At 68.0% G+C, this 27,321-nt stretch overlaps 3 protein-coding genes across 4 annotated transcripts; 2 read left to right on the top strand and 1 right to left on the bottom strand.

Moving 5' to 3' along the window:
• Positions 1 to 3,556: 3,556 nt before the first annotated feature.
• On the bottom strand, positions 3,557 to 13,803 carry CACNB1 (calcium voltage-gated channel auxiliary subunit beta 1). 2 transcript variants are annotated; one of them, XM_082297505.1, is made up of 13 exons: positions 13,735 to 13,803; positions 12,684 to 12,803; positions 11,942 to 12,064; positions 11,706 to 11,842; positions 11,529 to 11,605; positions 11,107 to 11,252; positions 9,445 to 9,525; positions 9,287 to 9,345; positions 8,402 to 8,511; positions 7,543 to 7,694; positions 7,326 to 7,421; positions 6,648 to 6,833; positions 3,557 to 5,370 (listed from the first exon to the last, which is right to left on the bottom strand). In XM_082297505.1, the coding sequence occupies exons 1-13, from the start codon at positions 13,765 to 13,767 to the stop codon at positions 4,984 to 4,986; spliced, it is 1,707 nt and encodes a 568-aa protein (XP_082153631.1). In that variant the 5' UTR covers positions 13,768 to 13,803; the 3' UTR covers positions 3,557 to 4,983. The 2 variants fall into 2 exon arrangements, with proteins under 2 accessions (XP_082153631.1, XP_082153630.1); XM_082297504.1 differs by having other exon boundaries at positions 5,310 to 6,833; positions 9,287 to 9,327.
• Positions 13,804 to 18,812: 5,009 nt separating this feature from the next.
• RPL19 (ribosomal protein L19) lies at positions 18,813 to 21,555 on the top strand. Its single transcript, XM_082297139.1, has 6 exons — positions 18,813 to 18,857; positions 19,608 to 19,714; positions 20,148 to 20,270; positions 20,500 to 20,620; positions 20,748 to 20,858; positions 21,365 to 21,555. Exons 1-6 carry the CDS (start codon positions 18,853 to 18,855, stop codon positions 21,486 to 21,488), a joined length of 591 nt encoding a protein of 196 aa, XP_082153265.1. The 5' UTR covers positions 18,813 to 18,852; the 3' UTR covers positions 21,489 to 21,555.
• A 998-nt stretch (positions 21,556 to 22,553) lies between these two features.
• On the top strand, positions 22,554 to 25,561 carry LOC309582225 (transcription factor CP2-like protein 1; the record flags this gene model as incomplete). The annotated part of the gene is made up of 15 exons (XM_082297263.1): positions 22,554 to 22,636; positions 22,727 to 22,878; positions 22,955 to 23,025; positions 23,350 to 23,455; positions 23,522 to 23,628; positions 23,726 to 23,878; positions 24,066 to 24,176; positions 24,255 to 24,352; positions 24,420 to 24,474; positions 24,584 to 24,677; positions 24,751 to 24,841; positions 24,948 to 25,024; positions 25,126 to 25,271; positions 25,396 to 25,447; positions 25,524 to 25,561. The coding sequence occupies 15 exons, from the start codon at positions 22,554 to 22,556 to the stop codon at positions 25,559 to 25,561; spliced, it is 1,434 nt and encodes a 477-aa protein (XP_082153389.1).
• Positions 25,562 to 27,321: the final 1,760 nt, after the last annotated feature.

Below are 27,321 nucleotides of genomic sequence, written 5' to 3'. Positions count from 1 at the left end.
ACCCTCCTCAGATGTGGGGGGACACAGGGCACCCCAAACTGCACCCCCCGCCCCCCTGAGCTATGGGGGGACACGGCATCCCAAACTGCACCCAAAACCACTCTGAGCTGTGGGGAGACACAGGACACCCCAAACTGCACCCACCACCCTCCTCAGATGTGGGGGGACACAGGGCACCCCAAACTGCACCCCCCGCCCCCCTGAGCTATGGGGGGACACGGCATCCCAAACTGCACCCAAAACCACTCTGAGCTATGGGGGGACACAGGACACCCCAAACTGCACCCACCGCCCCCCTGAGCTATGAGGCGGACGCAGGACACCCCAAACTGCACCCACCGCCCCCCTGAGCTATGGGGGGACGCAGGACACCCCAAACTGCACCCACCGCCCCCCTGAGCTATGGGGGGACGCAGGACACCCCAGGCTGTACCCGCGGCTGGCGCCGGAGCCAGACTGGCCCGGGGGGGGCTGTTTGCTGTGGGGCTGATGCCCCCCCACGAGGGGAAGGCTGGCAATTATGTAAATCCCTTAACCCCTGATTGCCTCCTCCCACCCCATTAGGTGGGCAAACAGTTTTAGCAGCGGGGGCCGAGATAGCCCGCGGCTACATAAACCCTCCGGGCCGGCCGAGCTGCCACCGCCGCCGCCAGCACCATGGTGACATCCCCGGCCATCCTCTGCCTCTTCGCCTGGCTCCTGCCCCCCGCCGCCGGGCACCTCTGGGCATGGATGTTCTCCCTGCCTCCGCACTCGCCCGATGCGGCCGCCCTGAGCAGGAGCCCCGGGACCGACCTGGAGGAGGTGAGGAGTGGGGGACCCCCGGGTGAGGGGGGTCCTGGGGACAGGAGGGGTGCGGGTGCAGCAAGGTGGGAGATGGAGGGGGTGAGATCAGGGGTGCGAGACAGCTCAGGGTGGGCACAGAGCTGGGTTTGCAGCCTGGGTGGGAGCAGGGTGGGCACAGGGGTGGGTGGGGGCAGGATTTACAGCCAAGGTGGGCACAGAGCTGGGTGAGAGCAGGCTGGGCACAAGATGAGAGGATTTCCAGCCAGGGTGGGCTTCAGGGTGGTTTGCAGCCGGGGCGGGCTCAGGATTTGCAGCAGGGTGAGCACAGAGGGGGCACAGGGGCAGATGCAGAACTCGCAGCCAGGGTGGGAGCAGGGTTGGCAGCGGGATTTACCCCCAGACTGGGCACAACATTTTCAGCTGGGGTTGCAGCAGGGGCGATGTAACCCACGGTGACCCCAAAAGGGGAGAGGGGGACGGGGGGTCCGTGTGCAGCCGCGGGAGAACATGGGACGTCCTTTTGCGGCCGGGGGTGGACACCCGGGGGGTCCGTTTGAAGCCGGAGGGGCACGGGGGGGTCGGTTTGAGGCCGGGACTGGACACGGGGGTCCCTTTGCGGCCTGGGGTGGACACGGGGCGAGGGGTCCATCTCCAGCCAGGATTGGTCACGGAGGTTCCATTCCCGGCCGGGAGTGGACACGGGGATTCCGTTCGCGTTCGGGGGGGGCACACGGGGGTCCCTTTGGAGCAGAGGGGGCACACAGGGGGGTTCATTTGGAGCAGGGGGGCACACGGCGGGGTCCCTTTGGAGCAGGGGGGGCACACGGCGGGTCCCTTTGGAGCAGGGGGGGCACACGGGGGGTCCCTTTGGAGCAGGGGGGGCACACGGGGGGTGCCTTTGGAGCAGGGGGGACACACGGCGGGGTCCCTTTGAAGCAAAGGGGGCACACGGGGGGGTTCATTTGGAGCATGGGGGGGCACACGGGGGCGTCCCTTTGGAGCAGAGGGGGCACGCAGCGGGGTCCCTTTGGAGCAGGGGGGGCACACGGCGGGGTCCCTTTGGAGCAGGGGGGCACACGGCGGGTCCCTTTGGAGCAGGGGGGGCACACGGGGGGTCCCTTTGGAGCAGGGGGGGCACACGGGGGGTCCCTTTGGAGCAGGGGGGGCACACGGGGGGTGCCTTTGGAGCGGGGGGGACACACGGGGGGTCCCTTTGGAGCAGGGGGGGCACACGGCGGGGTCCGTTCGCGGCCGGTGCCGGTGGCGGCGGGGCCGGCAGGGGGCGCGGTGGCGCCGGGCGGCGCCGGGCGCTCCAGTGGCGCAATCGGTCAGCGCGCGGTACTTATAGGGCGGTACGCGAGCGATGCCGAGGTTGTGAGTTCGAGCCTCACCTGGAGCAGGACTTTTAGGGGTCCGCGCGGCCCCCGCCCCGTGTTGCCCCCCTGCCCGGCCGCCGGGTTTTCTTTTCCCGAGGAAAAAAAGTCCTGGAACCGCTGTGGGCTGCGGATGGAGCTCCGTAGCCGGGCAGAGCGCTGTTGCCAGCCTCGGCCCCCCAAAATCACTCCAACACCCCTACACCCAACTTTGCTTTGCAACGTGTGGACAGACGGGGTTTTGCGCTGTTTCTGGCCCGTCTCGGCGTCAGGGATGGGTTGGGGGATGCGGTGTGACCCCCCTGACGTGCTGTGTCCCCTCCTCCAAGGTGACCCCGTGCAGCCCGGCCACCCCCTGCGCCCACGGGCACTTCTGTGACGAGCACTTCGGGCTGTGCCTGCCCACGCGGCCCGCGGGGCAGTTCTGCCGCCACGACCCGCACTGCACCTCCGGCCTCGTCTGCATGTTCGGCAAGTGCCAGCAGCCCGTGCCCCCCGGGCAGGACGGTGAGTGGAGGTCTGGCGTGGGAGGGACACAAGGGACAACTCTGCGAGCGGGGGGATGCGATGCTGGAGCGGTGCTAAGCCAGAGGGTGCTGGGGGTCGCCACCCCGGGGTCGGAGTGGGGGTCCCCGTCCCCTAAGGCCGCTTTCTGTGCCCGCAGGAGCGCGGTGCCAGCGGGACGAGGAGTGCGGGGCCGGCGGCTGCTGCGCTCGGCAGCACGGGGAGCGCGTGTGCCAGCGGCGCCTGGCGCTGGCCCAGAGCTGCCACGTCCCCCCCGGGGGACTCGCCTTCAGCATCAACCAGGTGTGCCCCTGCCAGCCCGGGCTGGTCTGCCGGCCCTCCGCGCCCGCCAGAGAGTGAGTACGGGGTGCCGGGTTGGCCGGGGGGGCGTGGGGGACACCTGGGCGCAGCCCTGGGTCGGGGGGATGGCGGTGGGGCAGGGGCGGAGGTGTCAGCGATGTCGCCGTGTGCTGTCCGCAGGAAGGCGTTCGAGTACCGGCCGGAGAAGAGCGACTGGAGGTGCCGGCAGCCCTGAGCGCCCGCGTTGTATTTATTGCCTGTAAATAGCGTGTCCACGGCGTGTCCACGGCGTGTCCGCACCCGGCCGAGCGCCGATAAACCCGGCCCAGCGCCGCGCTGAGCCCGGCGGCTGCCGCTGCCCATCCCCACGGGGGGCTGGAGCCCTCCCCCGACCCCCGCGTCGGGTCCTCGCCCCTTCCCCGGAGCCGGGCAGGTCCCGACTCCATCCTCAGCTCAGCCCCGAGCAGGGGGGAGGGTCACTGCGGCGGTCACTGCAGAGCTGAGCTGTGTCCGGTCTCAGCCGCGGTGGCCGCAGCCCCCCCCGTGCCCCCCAGGCCCCACCAGGCTCAGGCGCGGGGCAGGTCTCACCGAAATGTTTATTACAAAGAACCAAGCGAGCGGGGCGAGTCCCCCCCCACACACACACACACCAACGAGAATAAATAAATAAAATACATTTTTGTCGGGTCTTTAAATTAAAAGTTTGTGGAGTGACATAAATACGGGACGTCCTTCTGCCCGCGGGGGGGGGCAGGGGGGCCCCACTGCCCGGATTGTGGCTGCCACGGGGGCGAGCGCTGGGGCAGGGGGGGCTCAAAGCACTTGGCAGGCAGTGACACCGAGTCCCCCTCCCCCCCCCCCCCCAAAAAAACCGGGGGAAACTGAGGCACACGTGGGTGGCGGCTTGGCAGCGGCAGAGCTGGGTGCCCCCAAGCCCCCCGACCCGGGCTGGTGGTCTGGGTAAGGCAGTGACCCCGGGGACCCCCAGCATTGCCCCCAGGGGTGTGGGGGGGCGGCAAGGGGCTGCCCCATAAGTGGGACAAGCCCGGTCCCGCAGCGAGGGCTGGACAGGGGGTGTCCCCAGCCCACCCCGGTGTGGTCACCCCGCAGAGTTGAGGGGCACAAGGGACGCCCCGGGGCGGGCACAGGACAAGGCAGTGCCCCGGGGTGCGGGGCGGGGGGCCGAGGGGGGACGGACAGAGGCTCACGGACGGACAGACAGACGGACACGGCTGGACAGGGCGAGCGTGGACAGGCACGGCGGGGGGGGGGGGTTGGAACGGGAAGGGGAGGGGTTGGGAAGGGGGGACCGGGGCCTGGCGGTCCCAGGACAGCGCGACCCCCCGGCAGGCCAGGGCTGGGCAGCTGTTAGCACGGGTTAGACCCCCAAAACTGGCTCAGATTCACCCCCCACCCCCCAAAACAGGCAGAGCCCCCCCCAAGGCAAACACATGCAAACTGCCCCCCCCCCCCCCTCGGGCAGGCAGCGCCTCGGGGGGCACAGCCTGGGGCAGCGGGGAGCCCCCAAAGCCCCTCACACACCGCACACGCATGCACCCCCCCGGGGGGGCCGGCGGCTGTGGGGGCAGTGCCAGGCACCGCCGGGGTGGGGGGCAGCTGGCAGGGACCCCCCCACGGCCACGGCCAGCTCCGGGGGCCCCTGCAGCCGGGTGGCCGAGAGCACCATGGAGAAGCGGGGGGCACCCAGCAGGCAGGGCTGGGCAGGGGGGGCACGGCCCCCGCCCCGTGCCTGGGGGACGGGGACACGCCGGGTCCCCTTTGGTCACTTGCTGTCCCTGCCGGGCAGGGAGGGCCCGAGGCACCGCGAGATGCTGGGGGGCTGCGGCAGGGGGAGACCCCCCCTCAGCGGAGAGTGGGGCAGGGGGAGCCCCCAAGGCAAAGCGAGGGCTCCCCATGGCACTGCTGGCCGGGCTCGGGGGGGCACAAAGGCAACCGGCGGGGCTGTCCCGCACCCCAAAACCAGCGCTGGGGGGGAGCCCCCTGCCCGCATCCCCTCACCCTAACGCATGTAAACGTCCTGGCCCCAGCCCTCCCCGTCGCTCTGGCCCAGCGGCTCCTGGCCCTTGGCTCGGCCCCGCAGCCCCCGGCCCTCGCGGCCGGGCTCGGCCCCGTCCCAGGAGCCGGGGGGCGGGTGGGGTCCGGCCCCGGGGGGGCCCGGCGGCTCCTCCTCGACGGGGTCCATCTCGATGTCCATGCAGCAGGAATCTCCGGGCTCCGTGCCGGCCGAGTCCCGGCTGCCCGGCGGCTCCGAGTCGAAGGTGTCCTGGCGGGACAGGCTGCGGGGGCCCGGCCGGGTGGGCGGCGGGGGGGGTCTGCCCTGCCCACGGCCCCCCGAGTCCCCCGGGCCCTGCCGGAGGCGGCCGTGCTCCCCCTCCGGGTACGGAGCCTGGGTGCGAGAAGCAACCACACCATGCGGGGCTGGACGGGCGGGGGGCTGGGGGGTCAGGGAGGGGTTAGTGGGGGGTTAGTGGGGGTCAGCCGGCGGCCGGAGGGGGTCACACGCTCCTGCCCAGCCTGGCCTGCCCGCGCCGCTCACTCGTGACACGACGGCAGCAGGGCTCAGCGGGGAGGCACCGGGGCAGGGAATGGGGGGGCGGGATGCAGGGTGGGGGCTCGCTGGAAGATTTAGCGACAGACAACACAGGACACGTGTCCCCCCTCTGTCCCTGGCCCCGGCGGTAGCTGCAGGACGCCCGGCTCAGCACCGCAGTGGCCACGGTGGGATGGGGCTTTGCCTCTTGCCCGGCCCACCCAGGACACCCCCAAACCCTCACCACCACTGCAGCTCCCCCAGAGAAGTGTGGGAAAGGGGGGTCTGGCACCCCGGCAGCCCCCAGGAAGGCACAGGGTGGGTCTCAAAGGGGGCAGAGCCTGGGAGTTCCCAATCCCCAGGGCAGCTCCAGGACTCGGAGGAGGCACAGATTCCCAGGAGACCCCGAATGTGGGGCTGGCACCAGTCCCAGGCAGGAGAGATCCCCAGGGCTGATCCCAGTGATGGCCCCAATCCGGGAATGGGGGCAGGTCCCTGGGGTGACCCCGATCCCAGGAACAGTCCCATGCCAGGGGCCTGCAGTACCGCTGGGGTGGGGGGCGGGGCACAGGTTCCCAAAGGGACAAACCCAGGGCTGGTCCCACTCCTGGGGGGCTGTGGTTCCCCATGGTGACCCCAATCCCATGGGCTCCCAGGGTCCCCAGGGCCGGTGACCCCACAGCCGGGGGCCACGGTCCTCTGGGGTGACCCTGACCCCAGGACAGGTGGCCCCAGTCCCAGGGTGGAGAGCAGGTACCCAAGGCAGGTGACCCCAGGGACAGTCCCACACCTGGGGGGCCATGGTTCCCGATCCCAGGGGTATTCCCAATCCCAGGGTGCAGAACACATCCCCAGGACAGGTGACTTCAGGGACAGTCCCACACCCGGGAGGGGGACCACAGTCCCCTGGGGTGACCCTGATCCCAGGGCAGGTGACCTCAGGGCCAGTCCCACACCCTGAGGGGGCCGTGAACTCCCCGGGCTGTCCCCAATCCCAGGGCTCTCCCGAGGGCCGGGGGGGTGTCCCCGCCGCCTCCTCACAGCGTGTGCTCCTCCAGGGCTCCGGGGGGGCTGGGGGTGGCCTCGCGGCCCCAGAGGTTGAGGTTCCTGCGCAGGGAGGTGAGCACCTGTACCTGGAGGTTGGAGACGGGCGCGGGGCTGGCGGCCAGCGCGGCCGTGGCCATGGTGCGGTTCAGCAGCGGGTTCGGGGGGTTGCTGCTGGGCGGGTGCGTGGCCTTCCAGTAGGCCTCCAGGTACTCCGCCAGGTGCTCGCAGGCCTCCTCCAGCTGGTTCTCGTCCAGCACGATGTCGAACATCTCCTGCGGGAGGGACGGGAGGGAGCTGGGGCAGGGCGGGACAGCTGGGACAGGGTGGGGACACTGGGACAGGGAGGGGCAGCCGAGTATGGGGTGGGGATAAGGGGACACGGTGGAGCCTACGGGACATGGGGCAGAGCCTGTGGGACAGGGGTCATTGGGATGGTAGAGCCTATAGGGCAGGGTGGGGGCAATAGGACACAGGGCAGAGGCCACAGGACAGGTCAGGGACAATGGGACAGGGTGGGGCACCCGGACATGGGGCAGAGCCTATGGGACAGGGCGGGGTCAGTGGGATGGGGTGGAGCCCATAGGACCCAGGGCAGAGCCTATGGGACAGGGTGGGGTCAGTGGGATGGGGTGGAGCCCATAGGACGCAGGGCAGAGCCTATGGGACAGGGCGGGGTCAGTGGGATGGGGTGGCATCTATGGGACAGGGCAGGGGGTGGTCAGGGGGTGGTCAGGGTGTGGTCAAGGTGGCCGGGGCACACTCACAGGTGGGCACTGTGCCAGCTTGTCCGAGGCCACCATCTGCACGTTGAGGTGCTTGGCCTGGGACTTCCCCCTGGACTTCACCAGCCGCTGCAGCACCTGGGCAGGAGGGGACAGTGTGGGGTGGCCGTGGAGACCTGGCCGGAGCCTGCCCAGCTCCCCCAGCGTGGCAGGGAGGGGCTGGCACTGCCCCCCCGGCCGCCCCGGGGCCCGCACCCACCTTGGGGGAGGTGATTTTGATGTAGACGATGATGGGGGCCAGGGAGGTCTTGGCCAGCTGGGCCGGGTGGTTGATGGTGTCGGCGTCCAGGGCCACCAACTGCAGCGTCCGGGCCAGCTCGAAGATCCGCTCGGTCTCGCTCTGCACCTCGGCTGGGGGGGGGACACAGGGACGGGGTGAGGGTCGGGGGACAGCACGTGGGAGATGGGATGAGGGGCACGGGACGGGGACAGGAGCAGGAGGGGGCTTGTCCTGGGACTTGGCCACCTCGGTGTCACCGCAGGGCCACCGGGTCACTGCGGGAGGGAGGTGGCACCGGCTGGGCGAGGAAGGGGTGAAGCCCCCCCACCCCAAACCACACACGGATGGAGGGGGGGGTCAGACAGGGCGGTGTCACCAGGGTGTCCCCAACCCTCAGCACCTGCTCAGGGCCGGGGGGGCTGCCGGGGGTCCCGGCGGGTCCCTGTTACGTACCCAAGACATCTGTATCAGGAGCAGGGGAGGAAGGAGGCGGCACGGAGGGGAGGAACCCCAAAAGAAAGGAGAAATAGGGAAAAAAAAAACACAACAGAGAAGATAAAAGAGGAGGAGGAGGTAGAGGAGGAGGGTGAGGAGGAGAATGAGGGTGAGGATAAGGGAGAGGATGAGGGGGAGGATGATGAAGAGGATGAGGAGAAGGAAAATGAGGATGAGGAGGAGAATGGGGATGAGGAGGATGAGGAGGAGGAGGAGCAGAGGCTCTGAGTCACAGCCCGGGGGGAGCACAGAGCCCCCCGTTTGTCACCCCACGCCGGGGGCTGATACAGATGGAGGCTTGGGGGGGGTCCCGCGGGCCGGGGGGGGTCCGGGGGGGCCGTACCCAGGCTGGAGCGGGTGCTGGAGCGCTCGATGATCGTGTGCTTGCTGGGGTTGTTGAGCACGGAGCGCTTGGCCAGCGAGATGTCGGCTGTGACCCGCGTGATGGAGATCCTGGGGACACAGTGGGGACAGCGACGGCGGGGGGACCCCCCCACATCCACACCCACCCCCCCCGGACCCCGCTGGCACCCCGTTCCTGGCACCCCACACTGCTGGAGCTGGACGAGCAGGACCCACCCTGTTTTCCTGTGGGTTTAGGGATTCCTCCCATGGGATTAGGGGGGCCCCTTGTGGATTTAGGGGTCCCCCCCATGGCGTTAGGAGCCTCCCTGTGGTTTTAGGCCTCCTTCCTGTGAGATTAGGGCTCCATGGGTTTTGGGGTCCCCCTGTGGGTTTAGAGATCCTTCACAGGATTAAGGATCCTCCACAGAGTTCGGGGTCCCTCCATAGGGTTAGGGGTCCTCCACAGAATTTGGGGTCTTCCGTCGGATTAGGAGTTCTCCACAGAGCTGGGGTCCCCTCATGGTTTTAGAGGTCCCCCCTATGCGTTCAGGGGTCTCCCATGGCATTAGGGTTTGGGGTCCCCCCTGTTAAATTAGGGCTCTCCCCTAATTTAGGGGTTCCTCTATGGGGTTAGGGGTCCCTCTATGCATTTAGGGGGTTCCTTCATGGGCTTAGGGGTCCTTCAGTGTGTTTAGGGGTCCCATTATAGGTTTAGGGGTCCCATTGTAGGTTTAGGGGTCCCCCGTGAATTCAGAGGTCCCTCTATGGGTTTGGGGTTCCCTCTATGGGGTTACGGCTCTGCACACGGATTTAGAGGTCCTTCTATGGGTTTAGGGGTCCCCTCACGGGTTTAGGGGTCCCCGGCCATGCAGCCCCCCCTCACCTGCCATCAAAGCGATGCTTCAGGAAGTCAAACAGCGCCTTCTGCATCATGTCCGTGACCTGGGGAAGGGGGGGGACGACAGCAAGGCCAGAGGGACAACGTGGGGCTGGGGTCCCCCCCGAGCCCCCCGAGCGCTCCCCCCGTGCCCCACTGCTCACCTCGTAGCCCTTCAGCGACGGCCCCACGAGGATGATGGGGCGCATGGAGGGCACCACGTCGTACGGGGGCACGTGCTCGGTCTGGGGACAGAGCCGGGCGTCACCAGGGCCAGGGGAGGGGGACACGGGGCACGCTCGGCTTCGCCCCCGCGGGGGCAGCTCTGGGGTTTTTGGGGGGCAGGAGGGGGGGGCTGCAAGCAGGGGGCATCTCCCAGCCCCATCCCGCGGGCCCTCCCGGGGGTCCTGGCGCTACTCACCGACTTCTGCTTCTGCTTCGCTACGTCCCGGGGGGCCGCGGGGGCCGGGGGGCGAGAGGAGACAAACAAGGCATGCGTGTTACCCGCGGGCACGGGGCACCGGGGGGCGCGGGGACACGGGTGTGACCCCCGGGGTGAGCCAGGGACACGGGCGTGACCCCCGGGGTGAGCCAGGGACACGGGTGTGACCCAAAGGTGACCCAGGGACACATGTGTGACCCAGTGACACACGTGTGTGACCCAGAGGTGGCCCAGGGCCGTGTGTGTCACGCACGGGGTGCCCAAAGGACACGTGTGTGACCCCGGCCGTGCCCCAGAGCCGTGTGCATGACCCAAGGGGTGCCCCAGGTGACACCCGTGTGAGCCGGGGGTGCCTCAGGGAGTCACACACGAGGCATCGCCCATTCTGTGGCAGCTTTGGGGGCCAGCGGGGGCTCTGCAGGGCTTGGGGGGCAGCTGGGACTCCCCCCCACAGGCCTGCTTGCCCCAGAAGTCCCTGCAGACCCGCCCCCCCCCCCTCCCCCGTCCTGCGTTGTGGTTGCGCCCGAACCCCCCCAGCTTGTGCCCGGTGTGGGGGGGAGGAATGGTCCATTCTCAGTCGCAGGGGGGATGAGACACCGGCCGTGCTGGAACACACCATGCGCACACTGCGGGGGGAGGCGACCGGGAGGGGGGGGCACGGGCTGATCCATCCTATGGGCGAGGGGGGATCACAGCCACGGACTGATCCACCCCGGGGATCACGGGGGAGTGTCACCATGGATGGATTGGATGGATCCATCCCACGGATCACAGGGGACTGATCCATCCCATGGCCCACGGGGGGGATGCAACCACGGACTGATCCATCCAACTGACAACAGGGGGGACACAGCCACGGACTGATCCATCCCACGGTCCATAGGGGGGATGCAGCCACGGACTGATCCATCCCACGGTCCATAGGGGGGATGCAGCCACGGACTGATCCATCCCATGGACCATGGGGGGATGCAGCCACGGACTGATCCATCCCACAGTCCATAGGAGGGATGCAGCCACGGACTGATCCATCCCATGGACCATGGGGGGATGCAGCCACGGACTGATCCATCCCATGGACCATGGGGGGGACGCAGCCACGGGCTGATCCATCCCACGGTCCACAGGGGGGATATACCCATAGATGAATCCATCCCATGGACCATGGGGGGATGCAGCCACGGACTGACCCATCCCATTGACAACAGGGGGGGGGTCAGCCCCGCACTGACCCCTGGCCGCAGGGCTCACCCTGTGCCGGGGCAGCGCTTGCCCCCAGCCCCCGTGGGGTGGCCCCAGCCCCCGTGGGTGCCCCCAGCCCCCCGGCAGTGTTAGGGCAGGCAGCGGGTGCAGCAGGCGAGGCGGGGCCGGCGGGGGCCGTTACCTTCCTAAAGAAGGGGATGCGCTTGTTGTGGGCGGGGGGGGTGGTGACACTGCTCACGCTACTCTTAGGGGAGCGCTGGGTCTCCATGGCCTCCTCCTCCTCTAACTCATCGGGATCAAAGGCAAAGCTAGGCATGTCCAGGCCACCTGGGGACGGCCGGAGCCGGGAGAGGGCAGGGAGAGAAGAAGAGCGATAATGGCGATGGAAGAAGAGGGGGGGGGGAAATGGAGATGGGGAGGCTGGGAAAGGTGAGGGGGTGGTGGGGCTGGAAGAGGAGAAGCAGAGGAGAGAGGTCCCGGGGGATGTGGGGTCACCCTGCCTGCACCCGGGGCGGAGGGGACGAAGGGGTCACCCGTGGGGAGGTGGGGGAAGGACCCCCAGGCTGGACCTGCCGGGGCCGAGGGGACCCGGGACACTCTTACCGCTGGCCGGGGGGGTTGGCCGGCGGGTCCCCGTCACCACATCGCCCAGGCTGGAGCTGGAGTTGTCGCCCGATTTGCTGCGTGGGAGAAGCACGGAGAGAGGGGTGAGGGTGGGATGGATTGGGGGGGTCCGGGGAGAGCTGGGGGAGGGGGTCGGGGGGTCGGGGTGAGCCTCACCTCGAGCTCAGGCGGTTCTGCCTCATCTTCTGCTCCTGCAGCAGCCGCATGTTCTCCAGCTTGACAGGGCTGGGGATGAAGCCCACCTCGCAGCCCTCCTTCACCAGCCGCCCGATCCACCAGTCGTTGTTGTACTTCTGCTCCAGGGAAGGGGGGGGGGGGGAGGGAGAAACACCTTAAAACCGCCCCACGCCCACCCCAGCGCTGCCCCCCGGCCTCCCCCAGCCCGCTCCCACCTCCTTGATGTGCAGGAAGTCCTTGGGCTCGAAGCAGATGGCCATGCCCTGCACCGGCACGTCGTCGGTGGCCGAAGGGTTGTAGCCCACGTTGGTGCGCACGGCGAACGCCACCGGCTTCGTCTGCCAACGGGAGAGGGGTCGGCAGCTGCCCCCGCCCCAAAACGGGGACATTCCACTCCCTGCCACCCCCAAAACAGCGACATTCCAACCCCTGCCACCCCAAAACAGTGAGATCCCAACCCCTGCCACCCCAAAACAGGGACATTCCACTCCCTGCCACCCTAAAACAGTGAGAACCCACCCCAAAACGGGGACATTCCACTCCCTGCCACCCTAAAACAGTGAGATCCCAACCCCTGCCACCCCAAAACAGTGAGATCCCAACCCCTGCCACCCCAAAACGGGGACATTCCGCTCCCTGCCACCCCAAAACAGCGAGATTCCACCCCCCTCACCCCACCCTGGCCAGGCAGGTGCCGGTGCTGGTGTCACCAGCCGGGCTCAGCTCCTCACCAGAGCCACGGCTGGGGAGTGGCCACAACCCCGGCCAGCAGCTAATGAGGGGCTCATTAGCTAATTACCCCCACAGCTCGATGGACGCTCAGCCAAGGTGAGAACCCAGGCTCCCAGTTCCGCCCAGCAGACCCCACTGCCTTCCCAGTGGATGGCTCCAGAGGATGGGATACGACAGGGATGGGGCACAGGGGGTGCCGGGGGGGTTCCATCCCGGCTGTCCCACCTTGGCTTTCTCCAGCTGTGCCATGGCCTGGCGCTCGGCCTCCTTGCGCAGCGCCTCGCGGTCCTCCTCCAGCGACACATCCGAGTCCGACGGGCGGCTGGTGTAGGACTCAGCCGAGCCCTGCGGCAGCGGGGACGGGGCTCAGCCCACCCTGTGCCCCCTCCCCAGAGCTGGGAGCCCATCCCCGATGGAGCCCTGCGACCTCCCAGCACCCTGCCACTGGTGCCCGTCACCGCAGCCTCTGGAGAAGCCACCCCGAGCAGGGGCCGGTCCTGCCCGGAGCCGGGGTCACGGCAGGAGAGGGACACACACACACGCGGCAGCTGTTGCCACCGCTCCGGCCGGGAACGTGACACCGGCCCAGCTCCCATCCCGCTCCCCGGGGCCTCTCCGAGAGCCGGGAAGGCAGCGGGGACCCCCCGAGTGTCCCCCACGCCAGGGCAGGCCAGGGGGACAGCGCTGTCCCCACCACAGGGTCCCAGGGCAATGGGGACAGGGCGCTGTGGGGCGGCTCGGGGTCATCCCGGGACAAGGTTGGAGCTGGGGTGGGATTGGGGACCCCCCGCTCAACCCCCAGCCCCAGGACCGGGGTCGGGGGGACAGCGGGGACACCCACGGGATGCCCCAGCCCCAGCGGGGGGGGTGACGTGGGGGACATCCCCCCCCAGCCCCCCCAAATGCCCCCAGCCCCGCCAGAGCCCCTCGGGGTTGCGGGACTCCCCATCCCTGGTTTGTCCCAGCCTTTCCCAACACCGGGGATTTGGGGGTCGCTCAGCCCCTCTGCACAGCCCCCCACCCCCAGCCATGGGGCTGCGGACCCCCGGGGGACCCCCTCCCCAAAACCCACGGGGCACAGCCCAGCTGCCCTCTCCTCCTGCCCCACGGAGGGGATTTTGGGGGGGTCACCGGAGTCCGGGCACGACCCCCTCACCCCACAGAGCCCCCCCAGCTCCCGGGACTGACCCCACAGAGCCGAGGGGGACCCCGCGCCGAGGGCAGTGCGGGCAGGGGAGGGGGCGGGGGGTCCTGGGGGGCCGCGGGGGTCGCTCACCGGGGCCGCGGGGTCTTTGCCGGGGATCTCCATGGTGGCAGGGCCGGGGGCGAGCGGGGCGGGCGCAGGGCTGGGCACGGGGGGGGCTCAGGTTTCAGCCCCGGGTATATTTAGCCCGGTGCCGGGCAGGGGGTGGGGGCCCTGCCGAGCCACAGGGGTGGGGAGGGCGGGTTTGGTGCCAGCTGGGGGGTGCCAGGGCTGTGTCCCTTCCCTGGCACCCCAAAAGGAGCAGGGGACCCCTGGGGGGGGGGCTGCAATTTGGGTGGGGGGACCCCTGCAGCACCCGCAGCAGAGCAGAGAGGGGCGGGAGGGCACAGCCAGGTCCGGCTCGGTGTGACCCCACCTCAGCCCCCGAAGGGGAAAGGACCGCTGGGACCCCCCAAAAGTGCCGGGGCCCCCCTCACCTGCCGGACGAAGCTGTTGGAGGTGGTGTCGGACGAGGTGCTGCCGTCCGAGCGCTTGAAGCGGCTCTTGCGCCTGCTGTACTTGCCCTGGGAATAGGGGAGGGGGCGACAGGGGAGCGTTGGACTCCCAAAACTCCCCCCAAAACTCGGGGGGCAGCTCTGCACCCCCCCCCAGCCCCCAGCCCCCGCTGCCGGGGATGCTCCGGCCCCCTCCACCCCCGCTCTGCAGCTCCCGGGGGGCTCGGGAAGGGGATGGGATGGGATGGGATGGGATGGGATGGGATGGGATGGGATGGGATGGGATGGGATGGGATGGGATGGGGCTGCCCCTTCCCGGGGGTCGCGTTATTGGGGGGCTGCGACCCCAACGCCACGGGCAGGGACGCAGTGGGGCTGAGCGGGTTGGGGGGAGCAGCCCCCAAACTGCAGCCCCCCCCCCCCCCCAGTCAAACCAGAGCCCAAGCAGCCCCACACTGGGGGGGGTGACAGCAATGGGGAGCCCCCCCACCCCCCCACCACTCCAGTGCCCGAGACACCCCCCCCAGCGTGGGCACCCACCCCCACGGGATCCCCGCTCCCTCCTACTGGGATGTGCTGGTGGAGCTGGGGGTGTCCCAGTGCCCCCCCTGAGGCAGCTCCCTCCCTGTGGGGGAGGTAAAAGGGGGAACAACGCTGGCGACAGCGGGGCTGTCACCCCCCCAGTGTCCCCGAGGGACAGCTGGGCCCAGCTGCCACCCAGCCCGGGGGTGGGGGGTCCCCATGCTGGGTATTTTTAGGTCCAGGACACCCCCCACACACACACATCCCACCCATGGGGCTGGGGGTTCAGTGACGAGGCCCCCTCTGCCCCCCATCCCTTGAGACCCCCACCCCAAAAACCGTCACCCCACCTGGCTGGCGCTCCCCAAGAGCACGGAGAGAGGGGGGCTCTGTCCCCAGTGCCCCCCACCCCTCTGGGACCAGTGAGGGACGCGTCCCTCTTCCCCCCCCAAACCAGAGGGGACAAGCCAAGGGAAGGGGTGAGGGGGAGGGAGCACCCCAAGAGTTTTCCCAATTCCTAAAACTTTCCCGGTGGGCACAACACCCCCCCAAACCCCACCTGCCCACTTTGGGGGGCAAAGCCCAGGGGACTGGGAAACTGAGGGGGGGGGCTGGATTTGGGGTCTCTCCGAGGCTTATGGGGAGGACACCCTTTTTGGGGGGGATGCTGAGAGGAGGGGATCACCCCGTTATGGGGTGTCGGGATTTGGGGGGAAGGGGCGAGCCCCATCTCTTGCCCCCAGCCCCACGGGGGAATCCCATGGGATGAGCCCTCCCCCCCTCTCGCCGCTCAGCGCGGGGGTGCGGGCGATGCTGACACCCCCCTGCCGCCCCCCCAAATTCCCGGGGGTGTCACCTGGAGCGCGGCGTTGTCCAAGACGTCCATCTGGATGTCCTGCGTGGAGCTGTAGGGGGTCCGGGCCATGCCGCCTTCCCGCACCATGGAATCGCCGGGCTCGGCGGGATTTTGGGATGGATGGGTGGGTGGATGGGGGGGAACCACACAGAGGAAGATGATGACGATGACGATGAAGCTCAGGCCTGGCCCCCGCGGTGACGGAGCGGGAGGAGGAGGAGGAGGAGGAGGAGGAAGGAGGAGTGGGGATGGCGCAGGGGGGGCGAGGGATGGGCGGCCGCTCCCACACCGCCTCCCCGGGGGGATGGGGGATGCGGGAATGCGGCCCCCCCGCCCCATTCCCAGGTACGGCACCCCCGCAGAGGCTCCTTCCCAAAAAAAAAAAAGGGGGTGCTGAGGGTGCCCCCCTCCCCAAATTGGGTGCCGGCCGTGTTTGCCCGCCCAGCCTTTACCCTTGCGGGCTGGGGGGGGACCCCAAAAAGAGCCGGGGGGTCACGAGGACTCCAGGCTGTGTGTGGTGGTGGGGCGGGGGGGGGGAACACGCAGGGGCAGCCCCCATCCCCAAACATCAGCGCCCGGAGCGGGATCTGCCAGTCTGGGAATCCAGCGCTTCCTGGGGACGAGGCTGCCCCAAAAATCCAGCTTTTTCCCCCCAAAGCCTCCCCTGTGAGCACCCTGGGGACCCCCCCTGTGCCACGGGGAGGGACCCCCTGACCCCGCTGCCTTCCCCTGGCAGGGTGCGCCAGGCAGGACGGTGTCCCCTGTCCTCAGGGATGCTGGGGACAATCCTCCCCCCGCAGGGACCCCGGGATGGGGGGACCGGACCCCCCTCCCCAGCAGGACCCAGCGGTGACCCCCCAGCCCCGGCCGCTCTGACCCCGCCGCTGCCGCTCCGCCGGCTGTTGGAAAGTTCAGAATTCCTTTGCGCCCACCCCGCAGCCCGGCCCCGCTCCAGAGGGGCTTTTCCTGCTCCCACTCCGGCTCCCGGCACAGCTGACACCACATTTTCCATCCTCGGCCCCCATCCATCACCACGCTTCCATAGGGACGGGACCTTTGGAAGGGGACGAGCGGCTCCAGGTCCCCCCAGGGACCCCCCCCCCGCCCCGCCCCGTGCCTGGAAAAACTCCGGCTTTGGGGCTGCCGCTGCCCCCCCCCGACCCCAATCCTGCTCCTCCCGCCTCTCCCACTTGGAGATGGAATCCCTGGAGGATCTGTGGGGACCCCAGGGGTGTTTTGGGGGGCAGAGAAGAGGCGGGGGGGGGGGGGAGGTCCTTCCAGCCGGGATCCTTCCCGGGGGCGGAGGCGAGCGCACCATTGCCTGGCACTGCGTGGGAGAGGAACACAATTACGGCATCTCCTTGTCGCTGCCGGAGCTGCTCCGGCTCCCCGGGCCCCCTCTCTGCTCCCAGGACAAGCTCCATGAGCATCCATCCCTGGATATTCCCGGCAATCCAACGGAGGGGCAGCAAAGCTCCTTGGACCCCCCACACAAGCAGCAGCAGCAGCAGCAGCAGCAGCAGCATCCCTACCTGAAACTCCTCAAATTTGGGGTCGGGTGGCTCTCTTCCTCCCGGGATCCTTGGGAAGCGCGAGGTGGCACTTCCAGAGGGCTCGGGGACACGCTCAGCCCGGGTGTCACCGGCATTGTCCCGTGGCCATCCGGGAGCCTGGCGGGGCAACGATTCCAGCGGCGAAACCCCGGCGCTGGCAATTCCCACCCCTGAGCCCTCTCCCGCCTCGGGAGCCTCCGGATTTGGCTGTTTGTTTAAGGAAAATGATGAGTCAGTTTTTAAACAGCGAGAGCCTGTGTTTATCCGTGTTTTTCTCGGAAAACGAACCAAAAATCTGTCGGCAGCGGCTCCTCAGCTCGCGCCATATGTCGGCTGCGCCACGGCCGCCAGATCCCCCGGGGAATCGTCAGCATCCACGTTCCGGGGGTTCGCGAGGTGATTTTGGGGGGTAACGAGGTGTTTTTGGGGGGTTTGAGCTCTCCAGCCGCTCCCAGCCGGAAGGAAGGAGGGAAAACAGCTGCAAATCGGTGGATTTGGGGATTATGGAACATCAAAGCGGCGTTTTGGGAGCGTGGGGTTGGTTTAAAGCGGGAATTCACTCACGGAGACATCTCTGTGTTTTTAGGCCAGGCACAATCCGTACGTTATCATCCCCCGAGAATTCCCTGCTCCAGGAACCCTTCGGCAATCTGTTCCCAGCACTTTTCTGGGTCACACCAGGCCCCTTCCGAGCATTTTTGGGGCAGGAAGCATCATCCAGCCTGGCCATGCCTCAGCTTTGCAGCTGCAGAACGGTGCCATGGATGCACCCAGACCTCGCTCGAGTCTGACCACAGAATACCAGGAAGGGGGAATGTTCTCTGACAACCCTCACCAGGCCTATCAAGAGGTTATTTCCCAGGAAAACCTGAATTCTCTTTTCCCAGCAGCACCATAACCACTGGAAAAGAGGTGGGACTTGATCCTCAGCTGGAACAACGCAGGATCTGAGCCCCCAGCTCAGGCTTTGGGGTGAATTCTTGGGAAAGAAGGGAAAACGGAGATCCCATTCCCTGCTAGGAGAAGTGAAGTGGCAAAGCTGGTGTTAAACTCGTCCTAAGGAACATCTTCCCAGGCAGGGGGAGGGACGAACTCTGTCCAGGTGTCTGCAGGTCCGAGGAGGGCGAATATGGGATGGGCAGGGGCCAGGACAGAGCCAGGCTTCCCAGTATGGGCCAGGCAGGGACAGACCTCCCTGCACAGGCCAGGCTGATCCCAAGACAGATTCATGCCTCCCAGTATAGACCAGTCTAGGCACAGCACACAGCCAGTCCTCCCAGTGTGGGCCAGACTAGTCCCTAGACATGTCCAGTTCTCCCAGTAGGGGCTGGGACCAGCCCTGAACACTCTGCCCTGCGCTTCCCACGCCGTCAGTGAGGCGGCAACATCCCCATATCCCGCCCCAGTCCATCCCAGTGCTCCCAGTTTCTACCACGTGCCTCCCACTGCCCCCACCGCGCACGCGCAGACCCCGCCCAGCCCTTCCCGCCACGCACGCGCGGGCTGTACCATCCTTCTACCGCGGGGGGGGGAAGCCGGGAAGGACCCACGTCTCTTCCACGCATCGCGCGTGGGTCTCGACACCACAAGTGCCCTCCCAGTGAGCGAACACGGGTGATTTCATAGCGGTTGTTCATTTACAGCGTTCCGGGCGGCCCCGGGGCCGCGGGGACGGGCGCGGGGGGGAGGGCGGGGTGGTACGTGCCGCGTGCTGGGGGCGGGGTCAGCGCCGCAGCTGCGTCTCTCAGGCCCCGGCGCCGCCGCCATGAGGTGGGAGCGGAGCCGTGCCTGCTGTTCTGGGGGATAACGGCGGTCGGGAGGCACCGGGAGGGACCGGAGGGGACTGGGGGATGGCTTAAGAGCCGGGGCTGGCTCCCGGCTGTGCTGCGGGGTGGCCCCGGGCGCTGTGAGGCGGCCGTGGCCTCTTCAGGCCTCGCGGGAAAATGGCGGAGGGGGCGCGATGGCCGCGCTGAGGGGCCGAGGGGCCGTGAGGGGAGTCTGGGGGTGCGGCGGGAGTGGAGGGAGCGCTGAGCGGGGTGGGCTCGCTCGTCTCGGGCACTGCGGTCCTTGGATGCGCCCCTTGGAGCAGCGCGGGGTGTCCGGGGAGCTCGGGCCGCGGACTTGAGGGCGGGGTGAGGGTCCTTGAGGGGTCCTGGAGGGTGTTGAGGGTCCCCTGAGGGAGATGCGGGATCCTTAGCCGGGTGAGGGGGTCTCCTGAGGGGTACTCGGGGGGGGGTGAGGGTCCCTGAGGAGGGTGAGGGTCCCTTGATGGGGGTGAGGACCCTCCCAGAGGGGTGCGGGCTCCCCTGGGGGGGTGGCGGTCCCTGAGTGGGGGGTGTAGAGATCCATGAGGAGGATGACACAGTCCCCTGGGGGGGTTGCAGGGTCCCTGAGGAGGGTGAGGGGCTCTCTGAACCGGATGATGGAGTGCCCTGAGAAGGGCGAGGGTCCCCTGAGGGGGCTGTAGGGCCCCTGCGGTGGGTGCAGCCCCCTCTGATCCTGTGCCTATCCCTCTCCCAGTATGCTCCGGCTCCAGAAGAGGCTGGCCTCCAGCGTCCTGCGCTGCGGGAAGAAGAAGGTGTGGCTGGATCCCAATGAGACCAACGAGATCGCCAACGCCAACTCCCGTACGTGGGGGGCTGCCCTGGGCCGAGGGGCCCTGTGGGACAGGGACCCACCAGCAGTGTGGGAAGAAGGTTTTTGGGAAGCACAGTCACAGGGAGCTTGGTTTAGAATGATGAAATCATTGAGTCTGGGAAAGACCTCCCAAAATCATTTGTTTCAGCCTTTGGCTTAGGTGAAATTCAGCCCCTTGAGCAACTTCTTTGTACTGTAAAGTGGAATTTTCAGGATTTGCACTGAGGGGGTGCCTGGTGGCGTCTTCTGAGGTAACAGTGAGGGAATCAGGATCGTTGGAGATTCCATGGGAGAAACAGGAGGAAAAGCAGAGCTCTGAGGAGAGGGCTGCCCTCTCCTTGGTGTTGGATCCTCCCCATCCCTGTGGGATTGGGGTCAGTGCTGGCCTGGCGGTCCCACAGGAGGTGCTGGGCGCTTTTGCAGGGCAGCAGATCCGGAAGCTGATCAAGGATGGTCTGATCATCCGCAAGCCCGTGACCGTGCACTCGCGGGCCCGCTGCAGGAAGAACACGCTGGCACGGCGGAAGGGCCGGCACATGGGCATCGGTGAGTGCTGCGGGCAGCGGCAGAAATTCCCCATCTCCCACAGCTCCTGCTGCGCCCTCCCCCTGGGGAATCGCCTCCCAGAGTCCGGGTACAGCGACAGAAAATCCCTGGGTTGGGCCACTGGAGGTTTTTTTTTTGGGCTGAAGAGGAGGGTGAAAGGCTTTGGGGTGAGCGTGGGGTTGAGCTGGCAGGAGTTTGGACTCGTTCTCACCCCGTTGGCCCGATGCAGGCAAGAGGAAGGGCACGGCCAACGCCCGCATGCCCGAGAAGGTGACGTGGATGCGGCGGATGCGGATCCTGCGGCGGCTGCTGCGCCGCTACCGCGAGTCCAAGAAGATCGACCGCCACATGTGAGTGCTGCCAGCCTCCCACCCTGGGGAATCCCGGCAATTCCCAGCCTCCCTGGGGAATCCCGGCAATTCCCAGCCTCGGGAAGGCGGGAAGCTGGGCAGGGATTGATGCCCCACTGTGCCGCAGGTACCACAGCCTCTACCTGAAGGTCAAGGGCAACGTGTTCAAGAACAAGCGGATCCTCATGGAGCACATCCACAAGCTGAAGGCGGACAAAGCCCGCAAGAAGCTCCTGGCGTAAGTGGTGCCCTGGGCAGGGCGGGTTTGTCAGGAATAATTTCCTCCGTGGGTCATTCTGGGGGGGTTCCAGGAGGGATCAATCCCAAACTGGGCAGCACTGGCTGGGGGCAGAGAAATGTGGGATTGTGGCAGAGTTTTGTGTTTGACTGAGGGTTTTAGTGCTCAGAGAGGTGGGAACTGGGAAATTCCTGATCAGCTGCTGGAGTGGGTGAATGATTGACCAGGAGAGGGTAGGGATTGCTAAATCCCGCTGTGTCCTTGGGGGGGAAAAGCTGAATATCTTCATTCTGGGCTTCAGCACGGACTCGTGGCCCTAAAACAGCCCCAGGTGGGAGCTGGGCTCCTCCTGGGCCGGAGTGAATGGAAAACCCCGGGATGCGGTGGGATCGTGGGGCGGTGCTGGTGTGGGACAGCAGGGCCCCAGGGGGATCGGGGGCAGTGCTGGGGCTGTTGTGAGGCTGTTCAGGAGCTCCTGGAGCACTCCTGACCCCCCGACCCCGCAGGGACCAGGCGGAAGCGCGGCGCTCCAAGACCAAGGAGGCGCGGAAGCGCCGGGAGGAGCGGCTGCAGGCCAAGAAGGAGGAGATCATCAAAACCCTCTCCAAGGAGGAGGAGGCCAAGAAGTGACCGCGGGCTGTCCCCTGCCCCGAGTGTTCTCCATCCCCAGGCATCCAATAAAACATCCCGGACTCTTCCTGCCGAGTCTCCGTGTCTGCGGTGGGGAGGGAACGGGGAATTGCTGGAAATCCCGGTTTGGGGCCCTTTCCCACAGCCCCGGCACAGGGACAGGAGCGGCTCGGGCAGGGACCCCCCTGAACCTCCCCAGAGGAGGAGCTGAGGGTCTGGGGATGGATTTGGGGGCCTCAGCACCCCCAGAGGGGAAGGACCCAGGGCTGGGAGGGGCCGGAGCTCTCACCAGGGAACCCCCGGAGCTGGGTTCAGACCCCCCCCTCAACTCCCCCAGCAGCTCCTTGCCAGCCCCATCCCACCCTGGGAATGGCTGGACAGACGGACAGAGGGACACGGTCTGTCCTGAGCCCACCTGGGGGCATTTAATGAGCTGGGGAGGGTCCTTCCCCCCCCAGGAACTGGAGCTGAGACCCTCCCACCTCATCACAGTGATGGGACCACCTGGGACAGGGCTGGGGGGATGCCCCCCATGTGTGACACCCCCTGTGTCTTGTCCCAGTGTCACCATGAGGGGGGACAGCACCCACAGACCCCCCCAGTTTGCACCAGGGACCACCCACAGACCCTCCCCAAATGTGACAACCCCAACACCCAAGAGGGGGACACAGCACCCAGCCCCCTCCCACCTTAACCCCTGGAGGGGCTCTGCAAACACCCATTTTCTGCCCAAAATGAGCCAAATCTGGCAGAAATTAAAGGGATTAAAATGGGGGTGGTGACAGGACACACCAGGGGGTGGGTCTTGGATGGGACAAAGGGACTGGAGGAGCCCCCGTGGAGTCCTCTCTGTCCCCCCCCATTGTACTGACAACAAACGCTGCCCCCCCCCCTCCCAGTATTTACTGTCAACACCCCAAACTGGTCCCAACTGGGCCAAACTGGGCCCAACCCCGCTGACATCACCCCTCCCCGTGCCTATAAAAGTGGGGGCGGGGCCACCCACCTGTCCCTGTCTGCTGTCACCCTCTGGCTGCGGGGTGTCCCCCCCCTGCTGCCCCCACCATGCTCTTCTGGCACGGCCAACCTGACCACTACTGGTCCAGCCCTGGGGACATGTACCCCCTGCCCAGCTCCGGGGTGCTCAGGTACCCCCCGAACCCCCCCAAATCCTCTGGGTTTGGGGAAACTGAGGCACGGCCGAGCGCCCACCCTTTCCGGGGGGTGTTTTCCTGCAGGGACCCCCCCGTTCTGCCCTACCTGAAGCAGGAGGAGCCCAACGGCATCTCCACGTCGCAGCCGCCGGTCCCGGCGTTCCAGTACGTCCTGTGTGCCCCGACCTCTCCGGCCGTGCGGCACCACGAGGAGACCCTCACCTACCTCAACCAGGGTGAGTCTGGGGGCGCCGGGGAGGAGGGACCCCCCCCGCTGAGGGCTCAGCTCCCGCTCCCGACCCCCTCCCCCAGGGCAGTCGTACGAGATCCGCATGATGGGAACGCCCCGGGGGGACCCCGCCGAGGGCCGGAGGATGGTCAAGGTGAGCCGGGTGGGGACCCCCGGGCTGCGGGGGAGCCTCGGGGCAAAGCTCTGGGCTGAAGTCCCGGTTCAGTCCCGGTGCGGACCCATCTCAGCCCCAGGCTGGTCCCAGTTCAGCCCCAGTTCAACTCAGGTTCAGTTCAAGTCCAGTCCCAGTTCTGCCTCAGTGCAGCCTCGGTCCCTGTCCTACCCCAGTCCAGCCCCAGCTCAGCCCCAGTCCAACCCCAGCTCAGCCCCAGCCCAGCCCAGTGTCCCGTGGGGCCGTGGCCGTGGGTTCAGCCCCTGTCTGTGGCCGCGGCTCCGGCCGTGGCTGACCCCTGTCCAGAGCGTGGTCCGGGTGGTTTTCCACGACCGGCGGCTCCAGTACTCGGAGCAGCAGCAGCTCGAGGGCTGGCGGTGGAGCCGCCCGGGCGACCGGATCCTCGACATCGGTGGGTGCCGGGGCTGGGGGGGGCCTCGGGGGGGCCGCAGGGGCCGTGCTGACCCCCCTCCCGCAGACATCCCGGTCTCCGTGGGCATCCTGGAACCCCAAATCCACCCCACGCTGCTCAACACGGTGGAATTCCTCTGGGACCCCTGCAGACGCACATCCGTGTTCGTGCAGGTGGGAGCCAGGCCTGGCCGGGGCTTGGGGGGGCTCGGGAGGGCTCTGGGGGGGTCACGGCGCTCATCGACCCCTCTTTGTCCCCCCCCCATCCCAGGTTCACTGCATCAGCACCGAGTTCACGCTGCGGAAGAACGGGGGGGAGAAGGGGGTCCCCTTCCGCATCCAGATCGACACCTTCGGGGCGGGGGGCAAGGGGGACCCCCCCGAGCACCTGCACTCCGCCAGCTGCCTGGTCAAGGTGTTCAAGGTATCGGGGGAGGGGGGGGAACAGTGACCCCAGTGTGACCAGTGACCCCCCACTGCCGGGAGATCCAGCTCTGAGTGAGGGGCAGCACCGGGGGGTGGGTGCATGGGGGGTCTGAGCACCCCAAGGGTCCGCGGGTGCCCGCGGGGGTCCCGGGGGGTCCCGGGGCCGCCCTCACCCCCCGGCACAGCCCAAGGGGGCCGACAGGAAGCAGAAGACGGACCGGGAGAAGGTGGAGAAGCAGCCGGCGCCCGAGCGGGAGAAATTCCAGCCGGCCTACGAGAGCACCGTGCTGGCCGAGGTGGGGCCCGGCCCTGGCACCCCCCGTGGGCCGGGGGTCCCCCGGGACCCTGCACCCATCACCCCCCTCCCTCCTCAGTGCCCCCCGTGGCCGGACGCGCTGGGTGCCCCCCACAGCCCCCCGGGCACCCCGGGGCTGCCGTCCCCGCACCCCTTCAAGCTGCTGAGCCCTGAGAGGTGAGTGGGGACCCCTGGACCTCCCCCTCCGCTGCTGGGGTCCCCCGCTGAGCCCGGTCCCCCGCAGGGTGTGCGTGTCACCCGCCTGCGCTGCCGAGGGCCCCGCGGAGAGTCCTGGCGAGGTGAGGCAGCCGCCGCTGCAGCCCCAGAACCTCCCCGGGCCCCCCAGAAGGGGCTGAGGTTGCCCCCGCTCGGGTCGTGCCCCGCTGAGCCCCCGCTGAGCCCCCACAGGCGCTGAGCCCCTGCGCATCCCCCCTGGAGACGCAGCAGTGGCTGCTCCGGCGCCGCTTCTCCGCCTGCGCCCGCGTCTTCGCCAACTTCAGCGGTGAGACCCCGGGCCGGGGCGGGGGGCAGAGCCAGGCCTCCCTCCTGCACCCCCTGAGCCCCCGTGTCCGCAGGCGCCGATCTGCTGAAGCTCTCCCGCAGGGACCTGATCCAGATCTGCGGAGCCCCCGACGGCATCCGCCTGTGCCACGCCCTGGCGGGCAGGTGGGGCTCCCGCGGCGCCGGTGCCTCTTTTTTGGGACCCCCGGGAGGCTCCGTGGGGCCCGGCCTCACCCTGCGCCCCCCGCCAGACCCCTCTCTGCCCCCTCAGGTGCCCGCGGCCCCGGCTGACCCTGTACGTGGCGCGGGACCCCGGCGGGGCTGAGGGTGCGGAGGACGCGGGATCAGGTGCGGAGGGGCTCAGAGGTGCGGGGAGGGGGCTCAGGGGTGCGGCAGCGCAGGGTGGGCACTCACAGCCCTATTCCCCATCCCATCCCATCCCTTTCTAGGGCTGTACCAGGAGCTGCACCTGGAGCAGCTGACGGTGGCCGAGCTCACCGCGAAGCTGGCGGAGCTGCTGGGGCTGCCCCCGGGACAGATCCTGCGGCTCTCCCGGCAGGGACCCGCCGGCATCCACGTCCTTGTCAGCGACGCGGTGAGGGCACGGGGACAGCCGGGGAGGAGGGACAGACCCCGCAGCCGTCCCGGCCCCTCGGGGCCCCCAGCGCAGGAGCAGGACGGGGGTCCAGCCCCGCCGAGCTCTCCCCTCTGCCCCGCAGATGATCAGGAACCTCCAGGACGAGACCAGTTTCGTGGTGGCGATCGCCAAAGGTACCGCGGTGGCCGCGGGCGGGCGGAGCCGGGCAGGGGGCGATCGGTGGCCCCGGCTGAGCCGCGTCCCCGGCAGCCCCCGGCCCCGAGGGCTTCCAGCTGCTGCTGCGGTAGGACCCGGCCCGGAGCTGCGGCATCCTGGGAAGGGACATCTCCGCTGGAGCCGGAGCCGAGCGGGGATGGAGAGAGGAGCCCGAGGCTGGCACAGCCCCCAGAGCCCTCCCTCCGTCCCTGCCAGGCCCGCCCGAGCAGGGGCCGAGGGGATGGGACCCGTCCTGTCCCCGCACCCGCCGCGTGTCCCTCGCCGTGTCCCCGCTTTGTATTAAAGGACCGGGGAGCGGCCCCGAGCGCGGTCTCGTCCCTGCGGCGCCCGCTGGAGTTTGGGGTCCCCAGGGTGGGTTTGGGGTGCGGGGACAGCCCCTCGTTCCCAGCAGTGGACAGAGCGGGGGACACCCCGGCAGAGCAGGCCCCGTCCCACCCCGTGAGGACGGAACCGGCCGCGGCACCGAGCCCGGGGCAGTCCCAGCCGGCAGAGCCCGGTGACGCCTCATTCCATTCGGGAATGGGTTATTTTTAACACCGAATCCTTCCCTGAGCCCGGCTCGGGCAGAGCCGGCGGAGCGGGACCGCGGATGTCCTTGGGAGGGAACTCGTGGGGCAAAGGATGGGTTTGGGATAAACAAACCGGGAGCAGGAGAGGAAGGGGAGGGCCGGGAGGAGCCGGAGGACGCGGGCGAGGAACTGGGGGGGCCCTGGGACAGCCCCGGGCCGGCGCTGCCATCACAGACACGGGGACAAGGGGAGGACACGGGGCCCTGGACCCATCGCTGGAGGGGAGAAGGGAACACACCCGAGCCTCCCAAAAACACTCAGTGGGGATCCAGAGCTTGGTCCCAGCACCTTTCCCGACTGTCCCTCTGTCCCCACGCCGCAGAGATGGCGCTCGGGGTCACACAGACCAGGGCCACCGTAACTCCTCATATTCGTGTGTTTACTTCCAGTTAACGGCGTTGTTACACCCCCAGTGTCTAGGCGAGCACAGACCCCACCAGTTGAACATTTTCCAGCTCTCTCTGTCCCCCACACCCAGGGAGGGCATGACAAGGTCCAGCTCCTGTGTCCGGTCCCTCGGACCGAGCAGCCGCTGGGAGACCCCCGAGTTAAAATGTGATAAAACCCCTGAGGACCCCCCGACCGCCGGGTCCTGCAGCGGGGTGGGGACAGAGCTGGAGATGGGAATGTGGGGGGGTTGTGTAGAGGAGGGGGCAGCCCCTGGGGACCCCCGGGTGGGCTCAGCTGCACCTCTGGGGACAGAGGATGCAGCACAAAGAGCCCCGGGTATGGCACTGCTGGCACAGGGACCGGTGGGAGCAGGGGATGGATTCCCTCATCCCGTAAAAAAATCAACTCCAAACTTCCCCACGAGGCCAGTCAGAGCCCAGGGCAGGGCCAGGGACAAGGACAAGGTGGTGAGGGGACACTGCGATGTCCCTGCTGGTGACACTCCCAGGGTGGGTCCTTGGAGGGGCCAGGGGGGGAATGAGGGGCTGGGAAGGCACGGAGTGAGCCGGGAATTGAAAAGTGGCTTCTCCTCGGTTTTCTGCATCATTTTGGCCCCAGGAAGCTCTGCCAGGCTTTGGCACAGAGGGAGGGCAGAAACCTTGACCTGGATGCCAGAAAATAAAGCAAAAGGGAATAACCCCGCCCCAAAACACCCCCCAGGCCCCTCAAGCACACAACCCTTCATCAGAAGAGGCCAAAATGTTTTCAACCTCATTTTCCAGGACACTGTAGCCAAGAACCTTGTCACACTGATCCCAATCCACCCCTATCCTGCCAAAAACCCCCAAATCACCCCAAAATCCATGACAGCA

Source organism: Coloeus monedula (genome assembly GCF_965178545.1).
Source record: "Coloeus monedula genome assembly, chromosome: 26".
Taxonomy (NCBI): domain Eukaryota; kingdom Metazoa; phylum Chordata; class Aves; order Passeriformes; family Corvidae; genus Coloeus; species Coloeus monedula.
The sequence above is the reverse complement of the archived record's forward strand: the minus strand, read 5'-3'. Positions and strand labels throughout refer to the sequence as shown.

What these genes read in the sequence shown, in the direction of transcription:
- CACNB1 (XM_082297505.1), bottom strand. Translation starts at nt 13,767, where the DNA reads ATGGAGATCCCCGGCAAAGACCCCGCGGCCCCG. An exon ending in TCAAAATCACCTCCCCCAAG is followed by an intron (nt 7,422 to 7,542) that starts GTGGGTGCGGGC and finishes CCTCCTGCCCAG; the next exon opens with GTGCTGCAGCGGCTGGTGAA. An exon ending in CGCCCGTCTCCAACCTCCAG is followed by an intron (nt 5,371 to 6,647) that starts GTACAGGTGCTC and finishes TCTCGCACCCAG; the next exon opens with GCTCCGTACCCGGAGGGGGA.
- RPL19 (XM_082297139.1), top strand. An exon ending in AAGAAGATCGACCGCCACAT is followed by an intron (nt 20,621 to 20,747) that starts GTGAGTGCTGCC and finishes ACTGTGCCGCAG; the next exon opens with GTACCACAGCCTCTACCTGA. An exon ending in GCCCGCAAGAAGCTCCTGGC is followed by an intron (nt 20,859 to 21,364) that starts GTAAGTGGTGCC and finishes CCGACCCCGCAG; the next exon opens with GGACCAGGCGGAAGCGCGGC.